Here is a 24,156-nt window from a genome sequence, read left to right as displayed (position 1 = left end):
AGGATTATGCCCAGTCCATTCCATCACAGGAAGCTGTGGGGCAGGAAGCACAGGGGACAGCAAGCGTGGGACACCGTGAGCGCTGCGGCTTCGGGAGGAAGGGACGGACTCAGGGCTCCAGCACCGGGGCAAGGAGTTTCTCTGGATCACTGCCGTCAAGGGGTAGCAAGCACTACACAGCAAACTTTCTAATTTATAGTGAATGTGCCGTTCATGGTATGAAATAACGCTGTCGGCAGCTTGGGTCAAGCGCCCGGGTCCGGCTCCTCCTCATCCCTGCACCTGGCGAGCTGGGAAACACCCAGACCTTGAATCCCACACCCCATCGCTGGCTATAAATCATAGAATCATAGAATCATAGAATTGTTGAGGTTGGAAGGGACCTTTAAGATCATCGAGTCCAACCTTTAGCCTACCCTGAAAAGAGCCACTTCTAAACCATGTCCCTCAGTGCCCCATCTACCCTTTTTTTAAACACCTCCAGAGATGGTGAATCCACCACCTCCCTGGGCAGCCTATTCCAATGTTTAATAACCCTTTCAGTGAAAAAATGTCTCCTAATATCCAATCTAAACCTCCCCTGACGTAACTTGAACCCGTTTCCCCTCGTCCTATCACTTGTCACCAGGGAGAAGAGGTCAGCCCCCATCTCTCTACAACCTCCTTTCAGGTAGTTGTAGAGGGTGATAAGGTCTCCCCTCAGCCTCCTCTTTTCCAGGCTAAACAACCCCAGCTCCCTCAGTCGTTCTTCATAAGGTTTGTATATAAAGTCAGTATGTTCATGAATTCAGACACTAGTCTTCTAAAAGTGCAGTTTTCCCGAGCATTATAAGAGAAATTAGTGCTGTGTCGCTCAAACCAGGGCACCTTTGCATCTCCCCAAGCCGGGGCCGGGCCCGGCAGGGCCCCCCGGGGAAACCCGCCGCTGTCTGCGCTCGGAGCAACCGTCTCCCGCTGCGGGCAGGCGTGACGTCACGCGCGTCACCTTGCATGACGTCAGAGCGGTGTGACGTCACACCCTCCCGGGCCGAGGGCAGGGAGGGGGCGGCAGGTGTCGGGCAGGGCTCGGCTGGGCCCGGCGCAGTGCCCCCGCCCCCGGCTGACAGCGGCGGGCCCGGCGCGGCCCGGCGGGAGTTGTAGTGCGCGGCGGGCGGAGGCGGGCGGGCCGGCCCCGGGGCGGACTACAAGTCCCAGGCGGGGCGGGTGGCGGCGCTGCGTGTGCGAGGGAGCGGGCGGCGCGGCGGGGCTGGGCTCGGCCGGGCTCGGCTCAGCGCGGCGCGGCGGTCACCTCCCGTCTCTCCCTCTCACAGCGGCGGCGACGATGCAGGCGGAGTCGGGGATCGTGCCGGACTTCGAGGTGGGCGAGGAGTTCCACGAGGAGCCCAAGACCTACTACGAGCTGAAGAGCCAGCCCCTCAAGAGCAGGTGGGACGGGCGGAGGAGGACGCGGTGCCCCCGCGCTGAGTCAGGCCGTGTGTCAAGGCTAAAATGTCCCCTGTGTGTCGTGCCCGCCACCCCCGGCCGGCCGCGCTGAGGGGAGGCATCCTGCGCAGCGGGGCGGCCATTTAGCGCTGCCTGCCATAATAGCGGCGTTGTCGGGCGGGAGGGCGGGCCGGCCTTATGTAAAGGGCATTGTTGGCCCTGCGGGGGCCTCTCGCTGTCATGCCGGGGCGGCCCCCGCCGCCCCTGGGTTCCTGTGGGGAGGGGAGGGGACGGGGACAAGGCACCGGCGGGACCTGCCCCCGGTGGGCGCCGCCGCCGCCCACGACCGTCCCCGTTCCCCCCCGTCAGGTGCGGTGGCACCCGGGGGTGTCCGCGCAAAGGTGTTGCAAGGTCTTGTGGCGTGTAAGGTTGTTCTGGTGGCTTTTTTTTTTTTTTTTTCCTGACTTTGAGAGCAGGTTTGTTACTTGCAGTTGCTTGGGGACTGGAAACTTTTGCCTAGGTACGTCACTTTCTTCCTAAAGTGGTTTTTTCCACATCCCCCCCCTCCCCGAGATATATACTCTTTATTCTTATCTGAAGCGTCTGTGTCGCCTAGATATGGTCTGTGGAGGGAAATAAGGCGGTGTGTGTTTCTGTCTCTTGCGGGGTGTTGGGTACCCGCTTTCTGTCCTAGCGCTGGAGGAAGGAAGCTCTCCTGCTCCTTGAGCATCTTCCTTGTCAGCAGTGGCGTGCTGCTCCCTCCTCTGCTCTTTCATTCAAAGTTCTCCGGCGGTAAAAGAACCCTCCATTTCATCACAACCCTCTCCTCAGCTGTACTCGGTCGAATATAAGGTCATTGCTGCGAGTGTATCTTATTTGTAATCAGGTCTGTTGTTAGTCTGTTCATGGGTTTTAGTTTTGAACAATGCGCTTTGTAGGTCTGTGCATGTGTTTGAAAAGTGAATGGGAAGGTAAATATTTAAATAAAAAAGAAGCACGTTAGAATGCGCTTAGGTTGTACTGCCTGTCAGACAGATTTCAAAGTAAACAAACGTATTTGTGATCATGCTCTGAATGTTTAAGAAACATTGACGGTCTTGTAGTAAAAGATGTTAAAAATTCTGTCACTGTTGCACGGCTGGCAAACCTGGGGCCACCTCCTCCAGCCTATCTTCATGGCAGCCCTGTCTCACACTGAGCCTTTGGTATTGCTGAGAAATGGTGCGTGTGGTGGTGATGTGCAGCCTTTCGCAGCCTGACAGACCAGCCAAGCTGCCAGAACTCCTCTGCCCTCCAAGGTTGAGCAGGGAAGTTGCCATTACCCAGGTAATTAGCTGGGGGCCAGGCTAATGTGCAGAGAAAGGACAGTGCAAAGAGGGTGGGTTCCAGCTGTGATGGAGGCAGCTGGGAGACCCACAAGGCTTTGGCTTCAGTGCCCACGTCACCAGTGGAATGCAGCAATCGCAGGGTAGATCATGACAACCACAATGTTGCCAAATAGCTCTGTTTGCACCAGCTGTGGGTTCTAACTGGTGTGCAGGAGTTGTCTTGTTACGGTTGTCCACTTTGTAGTCAGCAGCTTTTCTGTGCCTTCAGATGGTGTAGGCATGGAGCATAGATAGCAGGTCTGGATTGGAGCTTAGATAGTAGGTCTGCATTTGACCTTGCACAGATGTTCCAACTGCTTTTAATTCCCGTGACTTGATGCTTTGGGACATGAATGCATCCCTGCGTTGTTCACTTTTCTCAGGAGGAAGTGCATAAGGATACTCCGTAATGAAGCACTGGAGTATCTGGCCGTCTGCTAAACGTTGTCACTTCAAACCTCCCTAGACTGAACTGCTCCAGTACATTCTTACCTGGTACTCCTGCAGAGCCAGCACTGCCCACCCTTTGAGTTTAAAGGGACCCCCGTGCGAGTTATCCAGACATTCTGGTCATGCCTCAGGCCAACACCTGATGTTTCCAGGAGGGCTCGTTGGGTAGGGGAAGTGACCAGCTTGACCCGATCTGCCTCCCTGTCCCTCCACACGTACCCATGCATATAAGAAGAGGGAGGCCCGAGGGTGGAATAACAACCCATGGTTTTTTTGGCAGATAGCGAACTGTCGTGCTAACCTCAGTGTGGAGTCTGCCGAGCTCACGTACAGCTCTTACCTCGAGGTAGAGTCTCAGTTGTCTTCCTGGTCTTGTGGGAGATGAAGACATAAAGGAGCCAGGGGCCCCTGCCAGGTCCGTATAAACCTGTCCCTGGAGCCAGGTTGATAAAACTTGATGATAACAGGAGGCAAAAGTTGCTCACAAACCTGTTTGCTTCATGATGTGCAGATCATAATCTAAGAGGACTTCTGTAGTCCTTCAGCTTTGCTCAGGCCTGAAACCAGTCTGACTGATGATCATCAAGGGTATCTGACATCACTCTGCTGCTTTCTCTTGTGGATGTAAATCAGGAGTAATTGCGCAGCAGCCAGTGGAGTAGCACCAGGTCAGCGTGGTGTAGCGATGGGACTGTGGCCATGGGAATTGTTTTCTTACCATCTTCTCCTGAGCATTGCTCCGGGGAGCAGGCAAACCAGAGGCAATAACTGATGTTAGGAGATGAGTCTAAATAGCAATGTTCTCTTTTCCCTGGTGAGAACTGCTGATTTCCTAGCAACATTCAGGGCTTTCTCTGATCTTTTCTAACCATAAAGAGGTGAGAAGCATCCTTGGCTTACTCATAGCAGCTGAATTTTTTGAGTACTTAGAAAAAGCCATCAAGCTCAGCAGTATGTGAAAATGCCAGTCCTCTGAACCAAGAAGAAAATTTTTTTGTTGCCCAGTTTAACTCATCCCTGCCGATATTGTGGTCTTTCACGCAGTAAAACTCTCCTATTTGCTTCCTCCCAGGTTGCTTGTTTTCCAATATATGACATCCAATTAAAAGATTTCTCCTCTTCAATGTGTGCTTGCAGTTACTCCATCCATATTTCATAATTCAAGCCTGCAATCCAAAGCCGCAAGGGGTCCAATAATAAAAGCTTTTTGCAGTAAATACTGTACTAACTTAGGCCAAGCCACAGTTGAATGCTAGAGGCCAAGGAAAAATGTAAGCCCAGCAAAAAGCTTTAATCACCGGGGGTGGAGAGAATACATGGGGTTGAAATAATGTCAGTCCCAACTGTATTTCCTAAACCCCTCAGACTCATGAGAAGTTAGCTTCTTGTGCTAAGTGCTAGATACATTTAAGGGTTCTCTGGAATTTGCTGTGGTTGAATGTCTTTGAAAACTGAGATGTTTCAGTTGCTTTGGTTTCTCTAGAGTCACTTTTCACCGTGGGAGGAAACTGGGCTGTATGATTAGCCAGTAAGATGATGGGATTTATTTTTTCTTTTTTCCCCTCACATTCATACTTTATTCCTCTCCTGCCATATTCCCAAAAGATAATAGTTTTAATTTAGAAGTATATGTACTTAAATACGTATGTGTTTGTGTAATGAACAAGTAAATAAGGTTTCTCTTCTGGTAGAAGCAGTGCACAGTGAAATTGATGGAGTTTTATTTTCAGGCAATCAGTTGAAGAAAATAATCAGTTATTACCAAAAGTAAACACAGATCCTGATGTGTCTGCATGCAGTCATCAAGGTGCTGTAGGCTTAAGTTACATCTGTCCTACAGCTAATATGGGTTCTGTAAATCATTTGACTTATTAAAGTGATGTTTTGGATATCAGACTGGTATCTGGAAGTAAAGACTTTACAGTCTGCCTTTGCAGAACTAACCCAGATGTGCCAAATGCAGCAAAAAAAAAAAAAAAAAATCTATATTCAATTGCTTTTCTCTGTTTTTTGGTTCTCTGTAACGTGTGTCCGTTTGGATGGTATGTGTGACCTAGCAAGTGCCAGGAAATTATTGACAGTTGTTGTAATTTACTGCCTTGCTCTTAATAAAACCATGTACCTGCAGGTAAATTACTGCTATTTGTGCTATTTTCTGTTGCCCTTTCCCAGCGTATTTATTTTTGGACTGGTCAGAAAGCACCTGAATGATCCGGTTACTAAAGTATTTTTAGTGGAAAAAAAAATATTAGGAAATGCTATTAAGTTGCACAGTAATTTTTTAGGGAGCTTATTCTTACTTTATGAGCAACAACGTTGAGATGTAGTTTGTCATTACTAAAGCAGTGATGGTTTTATAGAAGTCTCATCGTTCCAGGTGTCCAAATGCCTTTTTTTTTTTTTTTTAAATGTAAACTTGCAATATTTTATTTATATCAACTAGTCTCTATCCAGTTAGGGTCCTCTGTAAAACACTCCCTCTTTTTTCTTTCTTCTCTTGCTGTGCTAAACTTTAAAGTCTTGACTTAGTAAGAACTTTTCCTTTTAATACACAGTGTTTGTTGAGGAAATATTAATTTCACCAAAGAGGCACGCATTTTTAAACTGTATTTACGCTGGAGCCAAAGAGGACTTTTCCAAAGTGCCGTAGTCTGGAGATGATCAAATTTAATTTTGTAAATGAACTTTGCAGCATGATTAAATTTGAACTTGATTACGTTAGGCTTCTCAACATTGAGTTTGTGCCTTATTGGAGGTAGTCTTTTCATATTACTGCTATTTATGGATCTTATTCAAGTGTTTTATATTCTGGTTGGGTTCTGCAATGCAGTTTGTTCAAGCTACTGCTTATATCTGTTCCAGTTGTGCAAGAAGTGGAAAATATCCTTTATTTAGAACAGGTCACATGTGCTTGCATCCAGGAACCACGTCTCAGTGTGTTTAAAAAAAAAAAAAAAAAAATGTATCTTGGAGGAACAGATTTAAAAAGTTCCTGAAATATTTTTCCGTCTGTTACAGAGGAACATTACATTTTTTAAACTAAAAGGTAATAATAGCCGAGTTTAAAGTGATACGTAGGCTAGCACTGACTGAAGTCAATGGTAAAAGTCTTAACCGACGTCAGTGGGAGTAAAGCTAAGCCAAAAGTACTTCTCTTTGAAATCTCTCCGGTAACATTTTTGTGAGTGAGTCAATAATCCCATGTTTATTCTGCACCTCAAATTCGCTTCACTGGGAAGGAAACCCTCGCCACATCTTTTTGTACTCTTTTATTTTTGAAAACAGTCTTAAAAGGAAAGGCTGCAATTGGAGTGTCTATTGTATAAACATGTGGATACAATAAGCGGTATTTCTTTGTATTTCCTTATACCGGGAGCCGGTGCTGCTCCCTGTCTGTGGCAGAGCATTTTCCATGGTGAGAGATCCTGGTTGACCTTTTCTCTTCTGTGAAACTCTCTCTGTGTTATTTGCAGTAGGCCTTTGCTATTTAGCAAGGAAACAGAAATAGCCCATGAAATTCAGTTCAGCATTTGCTTTGATACGAACTATTGAACGTCACCTTTTTGCTTGCCTCGCCTGCTTTCCTCGGGAGGATTTTGTTTAGCTGCCAAGCCGGTCAGAGAGTGCACAGATATTTTGAGGCTGAGCTGACTGCGCTGACTGTGCACCTATTTTCTTTTTATTTATCGGACTGCTGGTTGTATTGGTCGTGTGTAAGTACATATGCACTCTGCATGAAATAAATCTGTACTTTTCTGGAGAGCAGGAAGCTTCTCTAGCTGGCTGCTATCAATTTACAGAACCCAGGTGATAATTTGAATCAGTGTATTCTGCTTTTTAAGTGGCTGAAAATACACCGATGCAGCCCTGCTGATGGTGCCCCTGGTGCTGCTCGTTTCCTTGCTTGTGGTGGAGGGAATTTCACAAACCTCTGGACCAGAATTATTTGGGCTGCTCTGAACCTACCAGTTGTCATTAACAAGTCATTGCAGAGCTTATTCTGCCCTATGTATGTTTTTATTTGGCACTTAGGGTGATGTATCGGAGGCCCATTCCAGCACGGTGGTAGGCAGCATGACTAATTCCTGCTGTATGGTTTGGTCAGGATCTAGAAGACTGGGAAACAAGAGCAGAAGAGACTTGCAGATGTGTTATTTTATAACCAAATGTAGCCTCTTGCCATATTCTGTGATTAAAAGTTTAATGGGAAGAAGTCTGTATAGCTGCTTAAAAATGAGGGTACAGGAGAAACCTGTTCCAACACTTACTATGCTGTCCTCCTATTTCTGGGTTTGCTTTCCAAAGCAACGTGCTTTTAAGACTTTGAAAATGAAACGGAAGGAGTAACTTTCTGTTTACTTTTCTGCTAAAAATTGAAATTGCCTGTTGGCTGTTAATTGTCTTCTGAGAATGATCTGCTGTTTCAGTGTCAAGAACATAATGAGAGTTCAACATCCATTAAGCTGATCAGGCTCTTGGCCATTATTGTCTGTCTCGTTCTATTTTGGATTCAAGAAGTTCTTGAAACATGTTGGTTTGTAGCATTTTTGTTTGGTAAAATTCACTGTCTTTTAATATAGTTTTTTCTGGAACAAAGGCAATGTGATTAAGCAGTATGGTATGGCAGATTTTGCTGGACAGTTAACTGTTGCATCACTATCATATTTTACTAGAACTGTGATTATTATTATTTTTTTTATAATCCCAGCAGCTAAACAGTAACAGGACAATTATTGGCTTGCATGTAGTTTTACACTTCATTTCATACTGGGGAAAAACAGCACAGGAAAAGGAATATTGTTGCATATTCATAATATGACAATGCTACTACTTTATCTGCAACAGCTGTAAAAAAAAAAAAAAAAAAAGCTGATGCTGCTTTGAGTGTCAAGATTGAAATATTTAGGTTCACTGGAACCAAAGATTGTAATACGGTCTGAGACAGATCACCTGTGCTCCAGCCCATCGAGGTAGAAATTATGTGTGTTTTCCTGTGTTGGACACGCCAAGGGTCTGCTTGCTGTGGATATGCACTAGCAATTTTGGCATGCCTTTGGAAAGGGTCTGTCCCAGTATCTTTGGTCAGAATTTCAGCTTGCGGCCTGCATAAGCCCTGGTCATCAGTGTCTGTGGGCTTCACCTGCAAATACATGTTTCAAAGAGGATGTAGGAGTGTCCAAGTGAAAGAGGGTGGTGTGGGTACCACAGGTACAAGTACAAAAATTGTGAAAATTAATACGGAAGTCTTGCAATACAACTGCTAGCTAATACTTTAACCACTAATAATGCCTTTGGATCAAGCTCATTTTTTCTGGTAACATCTCTGCTGTAAGGGCTGCTGTAATGTTTGCGTTAGCAGCTTTCTGCCAAGCATGCAAGCCAGGGTCTGGTGGTTTATAGCTTTTTTTTTTTTCTTCTTCAGTGGTAAGTGATTATGTAGAAACCGTCTGCAGGCTCCCCCCGCCCTGACCTGCTGCTCACAGCTGCTGCGTGGACTGGACTGGCAGGTTGAAGGGCAAAAATGTGTTGCTGTGATATATAATTACTTCTTCCAGCATGAGCCAACAGAGCTGCTTGCTGTGATGATTGTTACGTATACTGCTATGTAAAACAGAATGCAAGTTTAATGCAGGGTTCGGGCTAGTATTTTAATGTTGTAATTAACAGCCTCTAACAGTAAACAAGTTGGTTTTTTTTTTAAATCAGTTCCCATGAAGATTATTCCTTTACAATGTAGGCAGACATACATTTGCAGATGTGGAGTTTATGAATTCTGTATTGCTTGGCGAAATGAGCATCAAGAACAAACGAATACCTCTTTTTCAGACCCTTTTTCTCTTATTCTAGAATACCACAGGTACGGTGTCAGGTGGCTGGAGATCAGTCCTGCTGTGTGTATATCATAGGGACATTTCTGCTAAGGGAAACAGTCACATCTGAGATGATGTGGCAGTTCCCATCTCTTGGAAGAACTGGATTCATCCTTAAACGCTCCACAAAAAACGGTGATCTAGTTTCACAGGTACGTTTTGCCTCTGTTTGTGCTGTTCTTTTGACACAAAATGGGCATAAGCCCCGCTGAACCTGCTGCTTAGGCTGGAGTGGCTGGGTGGAGCATGCTGGGGTGTCTGATCTTCTGAGACCATCTTGTGAGACTGCTTGTGAAGAGACCTGTGAAACTGCAGGGAGTAGGAAGAAGGTTTGTATCTGTTCCTTGGCAAGCTTCCTTTGTGTGCGAGGGTTACATGCCTGGTTTGGCCAACTGTTACATTAAAGGATTTAGTTATGATGAATTCTGCAAGAAACAGACTTTACATGGTGGAAATTAGTGTTTTAGTTACCTGGAAAGATGTTGATCAGCTTTGAGATATTTAGGTGCTGGAAGCTTGACAAGTTTAATGTGTTCAAAGCATCACGCCAATAACAGATACTGTATTGTCAAAGCTTGCCTGTAGCCCTGAGATGCTGAGACAGTGTTTCTTATCTACGTGTACGTGACGACACAAATGGCTGTATGAATTGTAGAAACCTAGTAGAGCAGGGGTGTTGGGATGTGGAGGCCGGAGAAAAGTAACGAGAAGAAGTGGGAACAACTGGGTACTGATACTTCAGAGAATGGAGACAGAAGTGATGAATGATCGTTACCAATCTTATTCCTAGCCATCTTGTTGTAACATGTAAACACATAGAGAAAATAGGAATTACTGTGATTCCTTCTGGAGGAGAAGCAGCCAGCTAGAAAACTTGGGATGGAGCTAAATCAGCTGGGAACTGTTTCAGGGTGAGAAGATGGGAGCAGGCTTTGGAAGCTGTCAGATGGCAAGAGATGAAGAATATGGGCAAGGGGGAATTGTGGTCCTGGAGCTTCAAACTAGGAAGCTGGAATAGTACCGCAGAGATGGAAAAGGATCATTGAGTTATCTGAGTGGGAGAGCCTGGCTGAGCATGTTTTGTGCACGTTTACTATTTCCTCTCAGAATTCTTTCGGTTTTATCTAAATAAAGAAGGAGAGAGTTTGCGTAAAATATGACTGACTTTGGAAACGCTTTTTCTGGATTTGTCCCTGCATGTTAATATGCAGCTGTAAAGCCAAACTAGGAATACATAGGTAGAGAGAACAAACCAAGCCCTTATTGTTATGTTTGTGGACTTCAGCCTGAATAAATAACAGTTGCAACCTGAGAGAATGAAATCAGAATGATATTGAGATGTGTAGACATACAAGAGGGGATGATCTTACAGAAAAACAAAGGGAAAAAACTCTTTTGAGCTGTTCACCGGAAGCTGGAAGGAGTTCAGGGAGGCGTGGGTCTCTTGCAGTGGGTCCCCTGGGATGCCATTAACTCCTCTGTTTGGGTTTCTGTTCAGTCTAGCAAACTTTATTTTATTTGTTCCAAATATTTACAGTTCTACCCAAGCTCAACCAAGCTAAAGGTACATCCCAGATGTCAGTCTGTCTAGTGGCACAGTTCAGAAGAGTTGCTGGGATCATTTATTTATTTATTGCTGTTGTAACACGAAGGTTGCTATCTGATAAATAATTATTCCACCCTTGGAGAAGGCACATTGTAAATCTGTTAAGCTGCTCCTTTGTTTGTTAGGCTTGTGCATAATGAGTTTGGAATTTAAGATTAGTAGTATACTGTGCAACTGCTCATTTTGTGACCTCATCCTCCTGCTTGGCTCGCCTGCCTGTCCACCTGTCACATCCTGTTGGGCACCTAGGGCTATATTCATAAGGGAACCTTGGTTTAGCATTGCATCATCTCATTTTTATGTGTTCTGCTGCCTAGTGGAATTAAAAAAAAACCATGAGGTAGGTGTCTAAGTTCCCTACAGAACTCATGAGGGAAAGGTGGCTTCAAAGAAGGCTTGTGAAAACCAGCATGCGGAGTGGAGGATTGCCTGAGTCAGCCAGCGAAGGGTATAAGAGGCTGGTGTTGGTGTTGAACACTGTCCCTTGAAGATGTGGTTGTCTGGTCTAGGTGAGCTGTTGCTAAACCTTTCTCAGAGTGACGTGACAAAGACAGGTCTGCTCTTACAGAGATGAGGAAGAGCAGGTAGTACAACATCCCCCTACCCCAGCTTTATCCACTCGGGACACAGAAGTTTTGAGTTGCAGTCCTGTCTGTGACTCAAAACATGGGATTGAACATCACCACTCTTTGCAGTGCCCAAACCAATAAACCATGGGCTTTTTAAGGTGTCTCTTTTGCAGGAGCTAGTCCCTTTTGCCTTGTATAGTATCAATTGAACTGCTAGGAGCAGGAGTGGCTCGGTGTAACACAGGGGAGTGAGCATTTGCCTGGGATGGTTCTCACCCTGCTCCAGAAAATAGTTCAAAGTGGAACAGCTCTGCCAGGAAGCAAGGAAGATGTGTTCAGAAATTAGATCATTTTCAGCTCCATCTGTTTCTAAAAGGCAGTTGTCCAAATCTCTGTTGTTGGGGTCACAACATGAAATATGGGGATCTGCTTGAAATACGAGTGGTGATATTTGAGGCACAGGTAGCTGGATAAAGGGAAAATATCTTTAGGTTTATGGGAACCAATTGGTTCCTGAATTACTGCAGGAGGACAAGGAAGTTGAAGGGTGGTATGAATTCTCTGATGGGCAAAGGGCCTCTCCGAGTGGCATGTGTTGGTGAGGAAGTTGTCACGCAAAGGTGGATGTTAACAGGGAAGACAAGTAGACGTCAATTCTTGAGAGTGCTTAATTTTTTAGGAAGGTGAAATTATTTGTGGTGTAGCAAGAGAAGCTTAAATCTATGTAGAGGTGGGTTATTTCAAAGGAGTAAGGTGAGTAAGGCAGGAGATGAAATAGGATTATGTCTCTATCACGAACTTGTTTTTTTGATTTAGCTTGTTGCACAATTTACAGTTTCAGTCTAATTGCAAAACTATTCTGCAAGTGATAATTTGGTTCCCAGCTAATACAGCTTTTGATATTTACTGTACAGAGCTGTGCTGTAGGAGCTGCTTGCCCTGAAGATGATGTGGGCCGGCAAAGACTTTCTGTTTTTCAAGTGTGTCGAGTGATGTAAAAAAGGCATGAAACAGATCTGCCTGTTAGGACGATCTCAGAGGTGATGGAGCTGCCTGCAAAGAAAACAGGGCTGGCTGGAAGAGGCTGCTGCTGCTGCATGTTTGCAAAGCTGGGGAGAGTATTTCTTGGAGCCTTTTTGGTATTTCCCAAAGGAATTGGCCACCCTGCCTTTACAGCAGCCTCCTGCTTTCTGGGAGAGATCCCTCTGAGTAGGCAGTAATTACTGTATTTCCAAAGGAGTCCTTGGCTGTGGAGGAGACTGTTAATTATCCCTCACTTAGCCTTTCTAATGAAGGCGCTTGTAAGAGTTTTGCTGGGGTACCACAATCTCCGTAGCACAAGATTTCGCTCCTCTGGGTCTGCAGTGTGCGTGGTGATCTCTTGCACTGATCTGGGGAGAGGAGTGTGTGTTCTTGGGTCTCAGGTGGGATCTTTAGGGACTTGCTCTTTGAAACTGTTGACTGTTTGGCCTTTTGCCTTGCAGCACTACTTGAGACTATAAATAAACCTGCGGAGGAACAGGTCCAATGATCTCGTGTTCCCGAATGCCATTCTGCTGTGCCAAGTGTCGTGCTGCATACCAGCTCAATGAAAGGAGGCTGGTGAGAAAAGGTGGCTCTTGCAGTGAGCTGCAACCTGGAGTACCTCTGATGGTGGTTGCAGTCTCAGCTGATAATCCCAGCATTTTCATACCCAGAGCTTCGCCTGGGCATTGCAGCTATTTTAGGTAGGCACAGAGACAGAGGCACACAGAAGGTGACAGGTCCTGCTCTCCCAAAGGGTCACAAGGGCATCAGTGTGCTATCGTTATGGTGCAATGTTCAGCAGATCATGGTGATGCTCTTGTCTGTGCCATCTTGGCGGGCTGATATGGAAAACCAGCGGTACTGCAGGAAAAACCATATTAATGATCTAAAGAAAAAAATGCTTCAGTGATTCCTTACTGCTTCCCCCTTGTTTAAGTACTGGGTTTCCTCACTCATCTGCTTTCTCCTATGGCTTTTGAGATGTGCTATCAGCTGGAGGATGGTACTGGTTTGTATGGTTACCAGTCTCATCCCCTGCTATCTGGTAACTCCTGCCCTGTTGCTATGAAACGTTTTAGTGAGATGCTGTGTAAAAGGGATGAATATCCATCTGTAACTGCAGAGATATTTTTCCGTGGCTCATCACTTGCTGAATTTTCTGATCAGTTTTCTAATTCTGCTGTTGGTGGATTTAAATGCTTTCTGGTGCTGTCATACAGTTATCTGATGTGTGTTTCCCATCTGTAATTTAATACCTTTGCATTGAGGTTTATTAAATAACACAGTGCAGAAAATTGCAGTATCTGTCCTTGTTGTCTCTTTTCAGTGGGTTTATTTTTTGTGGCAAGGACTTTCACAGCTCTTGAAATTCCAATTCTGTAATCTCTGTTTACTAAGACAGTTTTCTGTGTATTTAAGATCTCCAAAGCATAGCCTGATTCCGTAGAAGTGCTAAATTTGGCTGTTTGCAGAGTCATCCACAGTACATAGGTTGTTCAGTATGTGCTGTTTGGTTTCTTGCAGTGCTATGGGGAATGCTGGGCTTTAGGGGCTACATGGTGGAAATGCAGTTCCTCCTTTCTGCATGTAGCATGGGAAGAAATAAGTGGTAGAACTAGGAACTGTGTGCACTTTATTTGGTGGCATTTACAGTTGCAGAGCACCCCTGGCAGCAGAAAGACGGGTGCTCTAGAACTGCAAGATTGTATTGATTGTGTTGCATTTCTGGTAGAACAAAAATATAACAGGCTCAGCGTTTGTACTTTCTACTTGTGTATTGTTTTCTCTTTATTTTGTGTATTTAGAAAATGCTATGCTCTGCAAACTGCTGGTTTAGTATTTTCTGTAGAATGAAAACCATCTGGATAATTTAACTGAATTTTATCAAAGTTTTGGTAACAGGCTCTTTTCTGTTTCCTGGCATCTTGTTAGATGAAGATGAGAATTCAAGTTAAAATTCAAGGAGGTAACAATGTGCTGGCTTATGACCTGGAATCTTAGAAACAACTTGGGCTTGTTTGAAGTTGTAAAAGTAAGTGAAATATTAAGATGGTATACAGTCTCTCCCAAAGACATTCTCCCTGAGCAAGTGCCTGCCGTAGGCTTCGTGATCCCCCCGCCCCCCAGTGTACTTGGAATCCTTAGTATAGTGGGAGCTGCAAGCTACAGAAAGCATACAGCATTCATGCTGAGGCTTCTTTGAAAGAGATCAGACTTAAATGCCAGCTAAAGTTAAGCGTATTTTTAAAGACTTCCCTTGATGAAACCTCTGTTCAGCAACACACTTCCATGTATTCTTTATTTCAGAATCCTAAGTAATTCAATTGGTTTTGTACTCATAGGTTTAAACTTGTTGTACTCATAGGTTTAAACAGCCCTGGGGCTGTAAGAAACATGGGAGTGCTCTACTCCGATCCAGCAAACCTTAAGCACGTGAACTACGCTGCTCAAGATTACATGTGCTTAAGTTTCAGCTCGTGGTTTGAATATGTTGCTGGATTGGGAGGAGTGTTCAGCATATGGCAGGCTGTTAAATCTGATGTACTTTTGAGCCTGACACTGTTATTTTAATGTATTTCACTTTTGTTGAAATACTACTTGGAAAAGTAAAAAAAAAAAGAAAAACCTGGAAAAAGATAAATGCATAATCCTTTCAAGATGAGATGCAGGATTAACTGAATTTCAGTATAGTCTAACAGAGTAACAGAACTAGCAGTCAGATTTTTCTTTCTCCCACCCGCCCACCCCCAGAAGACTTAACTGCCCATTTAGTTTCTGCTGTCCTGATGATAGCATTGGCTTATGGGTTTGTTTGGTTTTTTTTTGGGTCCTGTGTTTTGTTTTGGGTTTCTTAGTTGTTTTTGTTTGTTTGGTTCGTTGGTTTCTTCGAGAGGTGAAGGAAGGTGATAAAGTTCTCGGGGTTCGAAGTTCTAGGCATTTGAGAGATGAGTATTTAGATTTGCAGGTGCTTAAATCATGAAGAACAGTTCCTTGAGCGAGTACTCGTGTGTGTGTGTTTGTGTGCCTACCGTGATAGCGAGTGCTTGTGTGGCTCCTCTGATAAAAGAGCTGTATATGACTGCAGCTTTCTGAATCCAAACTAGGTTGTTCTCAAAACCAACCACAGCATTGTTAGTCTAATATCAGGTGTCATGTGGACGGGTTCTGAATATTTGGAACAGGGTTATTTTCAACAGTCTTTTAAGTTTTTCCCAGTGGCTATCCAGAATCACAGAATCATTGAGGTGACACCTCTGGAGATCATCTCGTCCATCTCCGTTGCTTGTCATGTTGAGTAGGTTGCTCAGCGCCATGTCTTGTTGGGTTTTGAGTATCTCCAAAGACAGAGACTCCACAACTCCTCTGGGTACCTATTCCAGCACTAATGACCCTCACAGTATAAAAGGGTGGGATTTTTGTTTGGGGGTTTGTTGTGTTTTTTTTTTTTTTTTGAGTTATACATAACTGACACATGAACTGTTTTTTGACTTATGTAGCACAGTATGCACAAGATGAAGTGTGTGGGAGGCAGCACGCCTCCTCCCCAAGTTGCACTTCTTCAGCTTTGCTTTTCTAAGTAAGAGAAGGGGAGTTATTGCTTGTCTAGACTGTTGCAATTTGTCCTAAAAGCAATTGATTGTACAGGCATAGTTAAAAGACCTGGTGGGCAAGGCTTCTGCATCCTATTCAGTCTTGGCTCAAAAGCTGCCAGGTTTTCTTCCTCATCTTGATTCAATCTTGTTTGACACAAACTAGTTTTTTTTGCTCTGTCATTCCCCATTGCGGATGGATTCAAAGCACCCTACAATATAACATTTTATTGAATAAGTACCTCGGCTTCAGTGCAGAGGTTGTCTGGTGCTGCAAAACTGTACCTTGGTGTTGTTTGTGCAGAGCATTTGACAGATGCTCACCGCTTGTGATGTTATCTGGACTGTCTAATGTATATAATAGTTCCACAAGGTTGTTGTCTGACATATTCCAGTTCTTTGATGCACCAGTGCTAACTTGTCTGCTATGAATTCATACAGTAAAGTTGAAATTACTTCTAAAATAGTAAACATGAACTTTGGCCATTTCATGTTATGGGATAGTTCTAGAATCGGTTCCTCAGTGCGCTGTGCACAAAGTGCCTTTTTGTAACCTGCAACTGTGTCTGTGTTCATCGGGACAATGTACAATACACTAAGCTATATTAAATAAATATCACATGGAATTGAGTATCTAAGATTCAGTTGGGACAGATCTTGCCTTTGGTGTCCTGCGTCATGCAGTCATCTGGGACTACAGTTTTCTGCAGATTGCTTTTGGTAGCTTCAAGGACCAACAACTTGGAGATCTTAGAGAATATGTTCTTTAGCATAAAAAAGGCTTACTGGAATTACTGGAAAAGTTTACTTCAGAGATGCCTTCCAGGGTAAAATAAGGGTAGCAGTTAAATGTAAATTTTTGATGACACTGCCAATAGCAAGTAAGAGTCCAGTGCTATGCCATGCCATAGCAGTCTTGATTCGCTTGCTGTCGGACACAGAAACGAACGTGTGCTGACTACATGCCTCCAGTTTTGTGTTTTCTGAGGCTGCATTAATTTCTCTGTACTGTCAAGCTCTGACATGTTTAGGTAGCTGGAGTTGACTGGCAATAGCTAAACATGAAGTACAGAAAGTAAACCATGCTTACTGCTCCAGACTTTGTTCCTTTTGCGTTTCCAGTAGCTATTGAGAAATAAGCAGAAAGTTAAGGGTGCTTTCCCAGAGCAGCACTTTTTGGGGAAGAGACATCTAGAAGCTTCAAGCAAACTTGAGAACCAATAGTATCAATGGTCCCTCTTGCTTTATAGATGAGGATGATGTCTACATTTATGCAGTCCTTTTGGGCTTTTCTCATGCAAATGGCTGACTTTGGATGGTAACAAGCGTGCAGCAGTATCTGCACTCTCGGGGTGCTGTAAGGCTTAGTTAGCTGTTAGGTGCCTCTGTGACAAAGTTAATATCCTGTGAATGCTGGATGTTGCCTGATCTTGACGGTAGTTTTTGCCTCTACCTGTGCCTGCAGTGAGGGCTCTTTTTACCCCATTGCTTCTGTTTGTCTCCCCTCTTTATTCTAAGGCTCAATGGTACAAGGGAAGTGAGGTGTGGGGAGAGGTCTGGACATCTGCTTGCAAGGCCATCTCCAAATGCCACTTGAGTGTCTCATTGCAAATGCAAGATTTGGTAGCAGGGGTCGTCCTGTCCTTTGTTATCTGGGTAAAACGTGGGATCCTGGGAGGTCTTATTCACACTGTGTGAGCTGCTGCTTGAATAAAGCTGTTGGGGCAGTTTAAGTCTGCAATGCTTAACTTCAATTAAGTTGTCAAGTTTAGCATTGCTTTAGGCATTAATAGAGTATTACTCTCACTTAAAAATCTGGTTTAGTAATTAACCTCCATTTTATTCTGGAGTTCAGAAGGTGCTCGTTTAGTGCAGCAAATCTAATGTCATGTGAATTAAAACATGAAAGATGTTCAGTAATGAGAAACTGAAACAGGGTAGTGCAGAAATTAGATTATATGCAGTTTACAGGGAGCTGTGCTAGATGCTGAGTTCTTAATGAAAAGCATTTTGAAGGCACTGCCTTACCTCCGCATTTGCATGGTTAAGGAATGTTCTGAATTAAATTGGGAATTAGTAATAGACTTGGGATTTCTGTTCTTGCATGCTGACTTTTTATTGCACTTGCATCTGAAATCTGGACGTTGGATGGCTGTGACAGTACAACTGCCGGAAGGTGTGAGGCATTCACAGAGGCTGGGAGAAAAGTGTATAAAGATGGAGGGACCCCTCATTCAGCTGGGCGATATGGACTAATAACCAAGATACCAGTCTCTGCTGTAATTGAAGGTTGAACCCAAACTCCAATGTATTCTGCTGGGTTTACTGTTGGAGAGAGGCGCAGAAGGATGGTACGTGGGAGGACAATTACACCTGCAGGCAGCAGTCACTTCACAAGAATTCTCCTGGCCTTTGCATTTTATCTGATAGTGTTCTTCTTGCTGCTGTGCCTGTATTTTACATCTTGCCACAGCTGTTACTGTTACAAAGAAAAGCGGTCCCCAGCTTTTCTGGCAAGAGGACTGTTTAACTGCTGTCAGCATTGGAGTGTAACTGTGTGCTGCTGCTTCCCTCCGCAAGAGCAGGGCTGCTATGCAAGGAGAAACAGGTTTGATTTTCCCCAGAAATTGCCAGGCTTATTGCACGTGTGTGTGGCACATACGTGGAGTATGTGCCAACTGGCAAGTCCCATGCTTTTCAGGACTGGACTGCTAGCATCAGATCAATTCATATGGTCTGACTTGCCTTTGGATAGAAGGTACAGGCCTTTAGACAGCCCAGAAAACTGCACCAGTTTCTGTGGCCCAGAGGTTTTGGGTGACTACAGGGGTAAAGGGTAGCTTTCCCCTTTTCTTCTGAACGTCACGTGCACAGAATGTTGTTTGCGCATCTCTTTTGGTCTGGGTATCAGGGACTACGTAAGAGCGCCAATTCAGAACATGAACCAAAGGCATTTGCAAAGCAATACTGTCTATCATGCTTTTGCCCTGTGAGATGCATTCTCATGTCAAAGTGCACTTCTGCCAATTCTTTGATATTGTCTACTCCAGTAGATTTCCTAGACAAAGATGCAGGAGGCTCAGTGGTCACCCAGCCATCTCCTCTGTAGCTTAGATATGTGGAATCACAGACTTTGTCTTTTCTATCATTTGAGAGATTTAAGGGAAAAAATAACCTCTTATCACTTGCCTAGCTACTTTATTTCTCAGGCAGTATTGTGGGGTAAAAGTTCGCCTTATGAATACTGGCAGGAGGACTATGCACTATGCGGGGTGTGGTTTTGTGCTACACCTGATCTCCTCTGGCTGCAGGCTGCTGCTGGAAGGTATGGCCGTGCCCATCTCTGCCTTGAGTCTCAGTCCTGCACCTCGTGAAGGAGCTGGCTGCTAAATGGCTGCAGGGAGAGTTGGTTTATCTTGCTGATTCAGTGGAAAAGGACCACACATGCTAAAAAGAGAAATAATTAAAAAGTTTTCCATCATCTTACAGAATTGACTTGTGCCATGGCCACACAGTTACAAGACCCAGCCCAGGGGAGGACTGGGAACCAGGACTGTGGAAAGGCAGGACTCCTCCTTCCGTAGCAGCTTGCAGTTATGTTGGGTTAGATGCAACATAAAATCTTACTGCTGACCTTACAAAAACATGGTAAAAGTGATGTGCAAGTTGTTTGGCTGGTGTGTGGTTGGCTTCCTGTATGCAGCTGAATTTTGCTGTTTTAAAAACAGCATTCCAGTAGAAAGTGACAAGTACCATGCTTACAGTTAGTGATATCTTTACCAACGAGTCCAGTTTGATGACGGTATCTGACTGATTCTTAACATACTGAATCTCTTAAATGAATGAGCAGTAACGCAGCAGTCTGGTAATCGGCTAGGACTCTTATCTTGAGCTTTATGCTTACTCCATAAGAACCACATCCCAAATATACTGTCTTGCTGAGGTAATTGTCTTACAGCTCAAGCATAGTTTAGTTAATTCTGTGTAATAATTTACTGATGTCAGCTATAGTGCAGTAGTTATCTGTGTGCAAAGTCCTGGTCCACAGCAAATATGATGTAATGCAGGTTAACGCTAACCTCTTTGACCATTGACTAAGCTAAGCTGTCTTAGTACACATTGGCTATGGTCTAACAGCACACGTGGCTGCTCTCGCTGCTCAGCTGCTGAGTGGTAACTTGTTAAGCCAAGGTATTTTCATCGGCTGCTTGAGTCCTGCCACCATTGAGACCTGGAATCGGTTGTGTCGACTGCAGCTGTAACATCCAAGATGTCCTGTGTTAATTAGTTTTCCGTGGGAGACAGAAAATGTAGATAATGGATGAAACAGGATTAAATTCTTCCAGTGTGTAGCCACTAGTTTGACGGGCTTCACATCTGTGTTAAGTTTCAGAAGACAACATGAAGCTATTATGCAGTTACTACCCACTCCAGGATCTGCACATCAATTAGGAGAGGCTGCTTACTCATGCTCCTCAAAAGTTGTGCCAAAATAGCTATTACATTATGTCAGAGCCCATATTTTCATCCTGAACAATTAATCAGAATATAAACCTTGTTTCTTCTTGGCAGCATTGTATGTAGACCTAGACTTTGATACAAGGTACTTTGGAGCTGTAGTGGTTCAAGAGGGCTCCTCTGAAGTTGGCACGTGTCAGGGAAAATATTATGAAACGTGACATTATTTTTCCAGCAGTTTATCTGAGGAGCTCCAACAACAAAGACCTCTGTAAACAGCTTTTGTTCTGCATGTTATGACTTACTCTACTATAACGCTTAAGATCCCTGCTCAGGACCCAGCATCCCGTGCTGCTGGTAGGTGCTGTGTGAGGATGAAGGAAGGCGGTGGGATGCTTCACAGCAGATCTGCAATCTGAGAATAAGACATGAGAAGCAGATGGCTACAGGGGGAAACAATGAGGCAGAGCTGTCAGCATGATGGGAAGGAGTCCTAGCGCACCCACTGCCTTGCTGCTGTCAAAACCCTGGTCGGCGTCCTGCCCAGGAAAGAGCTCCTGAGACAGACTTGGTGGAGGATGGCAGGGCAGGTGCACTCGGAGGTACCTCTGAGGACATTCATTTGTAAAGAGGACAAAGCGCTGAGTGGATGCTGTTCCAGAAATGTGGCACCACTGGTGATCAAGTTGCAGCATTTCTAATCTAGCTTCTGGAGCTGGTGGTTCTGCATCCCAGCCCTGTCTCCTTAAGTAGTTGATGACCATTCACTAAGGCCCAGAGGTTCACAGTAGCAGAGACTTGGATGGATGTAGGGTCTCGGTTAAGATGTGATATGCCAAGGAAGTGGCATCTGTGGAGAAGTGGCAAAACCTATTGTAATGAAAACAGAAAAATACTGGCTCGACTGATGCTTCTGGTCTTAAACGGAAACCTGGAGATCTGTTTCTTGATCTTCCAGAATACCATCATATAAGAGCTGCCTGAGAGTGCTATACGGGAGCTCCTTTTTCCAAAGAAGAGAATAGGCTCAAATGTAATCACATGAATTATTTGTACAGTGCAACACACAACCGTCACACTGATGGGAAGGCTAAGGTTTGATCTGTAATTCTTGATCCTAATTCATGATTTTCTGTCCGTTTTGCCAAATGCCTTGTAATGCAGGGAAAACAATTCAGAGAAGATGGCGTACAATAAAAATAGAAGTGCTTGCTCCAACTCCTCCATATGTTAATGGCTGGATTTTCAGGCAAGAGATTCCAGTAAGGTGTGCCAGCAGTCTGAATACCTGCCTCTGCTGTGTCCCTCTTTCCATGAAAAAGCTATTTGGGTTAGAGACAAGGGTGAAGTCACTGGGAGTGTTCGGGTATCTCTGTGAGTTGGATCCAATTGCGTGTGATTTTATTAGAAGAAATGAAGTATCGTAATTCCTGAGGTACTAGTGAGGTTCTTGCTTTAGGAATCCCATCTCACTTCCATTTTTTTCTTCGTTATTGGAAAATTCATGGCGAGTGAATAAACTTGTCGCTTTGGAGGCCATCTGGAAATGGCTAGAGCAGGCTAAATTATACATGTATCTGATAAAAACTTTACAAAGACCCTTTCTCTAGGGAGAGGGGGGATGGAGGCCTGGAAAAAAGATTTAATAGGAAGAACAGGCAAAGAGATTGAGTTCAAAAAATACAAAATTATGGTAATGTTTTCATTCAGAGAATTTTGATTATGATTGAATGCAAATGCTGAAACATTTAAGTGGTACCTAGCCAGTGGCTGTTCTCTTGGTTTATTCTGTCCCCTACCAGGTGATGTATATAACTTCAAGATGCAGATCACCTTGCTATCGTTTGACATGATTAACCTGTGTTAAAATAAAACTAAATACATGCAGTGCAATGATAGAGGTCTGCACCTGGAATTTGGGTACCAGTTGGCTGAGCTCTGGCAGGTTGGATGTCTAACTCCTTCTTTCTCTAGTTATTTCAAAACCAGGAACAACTCATCAAAGCCTGGGCTAATGAATCATTGCAAATGCTCGATGTGTTGGCAGCTACATGCCACCCAGCTTCACACTCTGTTCTGCTGCCATAATTTTAAGAAACTATTGGAACAGTGCCCTCCCCCCACCCCCCAAAAAAAAAAGTATATCCAAAGATCTGGGAACTAATATATGCAACCCTCCCCCAGTTTATTTGTACCAAGCTGTTTGGGTAGGCCTTCATGCTAGTTCTAGCTGCAGAGCAGGTTTTAGTCAGGAAATCAAAAGCTTGGATATCATTTACTCTGAGTAGATAAATGAGCCAGTTAATCCAGAATTGATGAAAAAAGTTCATCTGAGTTGGGAGAACTCAGTTAAAGACGTCAAAATCTCCTGAGTCCATAAGCAAGAGCTACATGATGCTTTGCTTTAAATGGGTTATTAGTCATTATCCTGTCAATCATATTTATTAGTTTGATTTAGTGTTGATTTAGAGGTGTCTCATGCCAAGCTGTGTTCATCTTCGTGTGTACAGGAGGGTTGTTTATTTTCCTGATGTATTAGTTCAGTTAGATTAGCTGAAATCTGTACTTCCATCAACTATTTGTCATATTTCATTTGACTCACAAAGTCCACATCATGATGTTCTTCAGTGTATGTGTTAAAACAACTTAGTGCAATACTTGTAAAAAGGCTGCCTGGCTTTGGGGGAGCAGAGGTCTTGTGAGGGGGACCTGCTCCCCTCCATTTGCCTGAGGGGTCATTGCGTAGTATTTGTGCTTTCAGTAGTGAAGAAATGGAGAGTTATGAAGGTGAATCTCCTGACCAGGTACTTGATGGACCTTCAGTTTCTCACCCCCACCTCGGCCCTTTGCTGTCTGAAGCAGACCACAAGTCACATTGCAGGTGAGCCTGGCCAGAGGAAGAGTTTCCATTTTACGGAGACGTGAAGTCAGGGACAGTCTTTTATCTGGAAGTCGTGAATCAGGCCTTTCCTTCAAATCCAGAGCAACAGTCCCCTTCTCCAAGAACTTAAAACCTTTTCCAGTATTTGAAAAGTTGCCTGGTTGCCCATGCTAGCACTCCTGCCTCTTCCTTTTTCTCCATTTCTGCAGCATCAGGAAGAAAAAATAAATCTGTAATCCAAGTAATATTCTAAATATAGAAGTGCTAGTTTACAAATGAGAAATCTTTCTGGTGGCTTCAAAATGGGTTTTGTAATAAAAGGAAATGTATTTGACACTGCCAGAATTTACAGTCCCACCAGAGGCTTGTGAAATAACTGCTATACCAAACATCCTGGGCTGTAATGGAGCTTGTTGACACGTACGGGTTACTGAAGGGTATTTCTGGCTGTTGCCATGAGGATGGGTTAGCAGGAAAAAAAATACTTTCTTTGCGACTACTGTAGGGCCCTGTCTGTACCGTCAGCTTTTAAAAAGAGCTTGTTAATAAAAGGTGATTAAAGAGGTCTTTCAAAACACGTACCAGAATATGGCCCCTGAGAGTCAGGAGGACGAGACTATGAGTAAGTCTGTTGTAAGTGGTACAGACTAATACTGTTTTTGGCTGTTCAACCGATTAGAAAACTGTTTTGCTGGAGTTCTTGCAACTTGCAGGATTTTCTTGTGTGGTGGTGTTGTTTTTTTCTTTTCACTTATTTTGTTTTTCTTTCTCCAAAATCCTTTTAGGCCTTGACCTCTCTACAGCTACTCTGCAAGTAAAGGTCCCAGTTATTCCAAGGTGGGATAATGACTTTTTAATGTGGTTGCTTATAAAGTAAGTGTTGCAGGAAGGTGGTGTAGTGGTCTGCAGGTGATGTC

At 44.1% G+C, this 24,156-nt stretch overlaps 1 protein-coding gene across 5 annotated transcripts in view; it reads left to right on the top strand.

Moving 5' to 3' along the window:
- The first annotated feature begins 1,024 nt into the window (after positions 1 to 1,024).
- MITF (melanocyte inducing transcription factor) overlaps positions 1,025 to 24,156 on the top strand; it is a 110,524-nt gene continuing 87,392 nt past the window's right edge. For 2 of the 5 annotated variants that reach the window (XM_063347771.1, XM_063347770.1), the window contains exon 1: positions 1,025 to 1,425. In XM_063347771.1, the coding sequence (XP_063203841.1) occupies positions 1,322 to 1,425 (104 nt within the window). In that variant the 5' untranslated portion in view covers positions 1,025 to 1,321. Of the gene's footprint in view, positions 1,426 to 1,918; positions 1,943 to 24,156 lie in introns of those variants that run through there. The other 3 variants (XM_063347773.1, XM_063347774.1, XM_063347775.1) reach the window with 3 other exon arrangements.

The sequence above is a fragment of the Chroicocephalus ridibundus genome, chromosome 10, assembly GCF_963924245.1.
Source record: "Chroicocephalus ridibundus chromosome 10, bChrRid1.1, whole genome shotgun sequence".
Lineage (NCBI taxonomy): Eukaryota > Metazoa > Chordata > Aves > Charadriiformes > Laridae > Chroicocephalus > Chroicocephalus ridibundus.
Note: the sequence above shows the minus strand (reverse complement) of the source record. Positions and strands in the feature narration are given on the sequence as shown.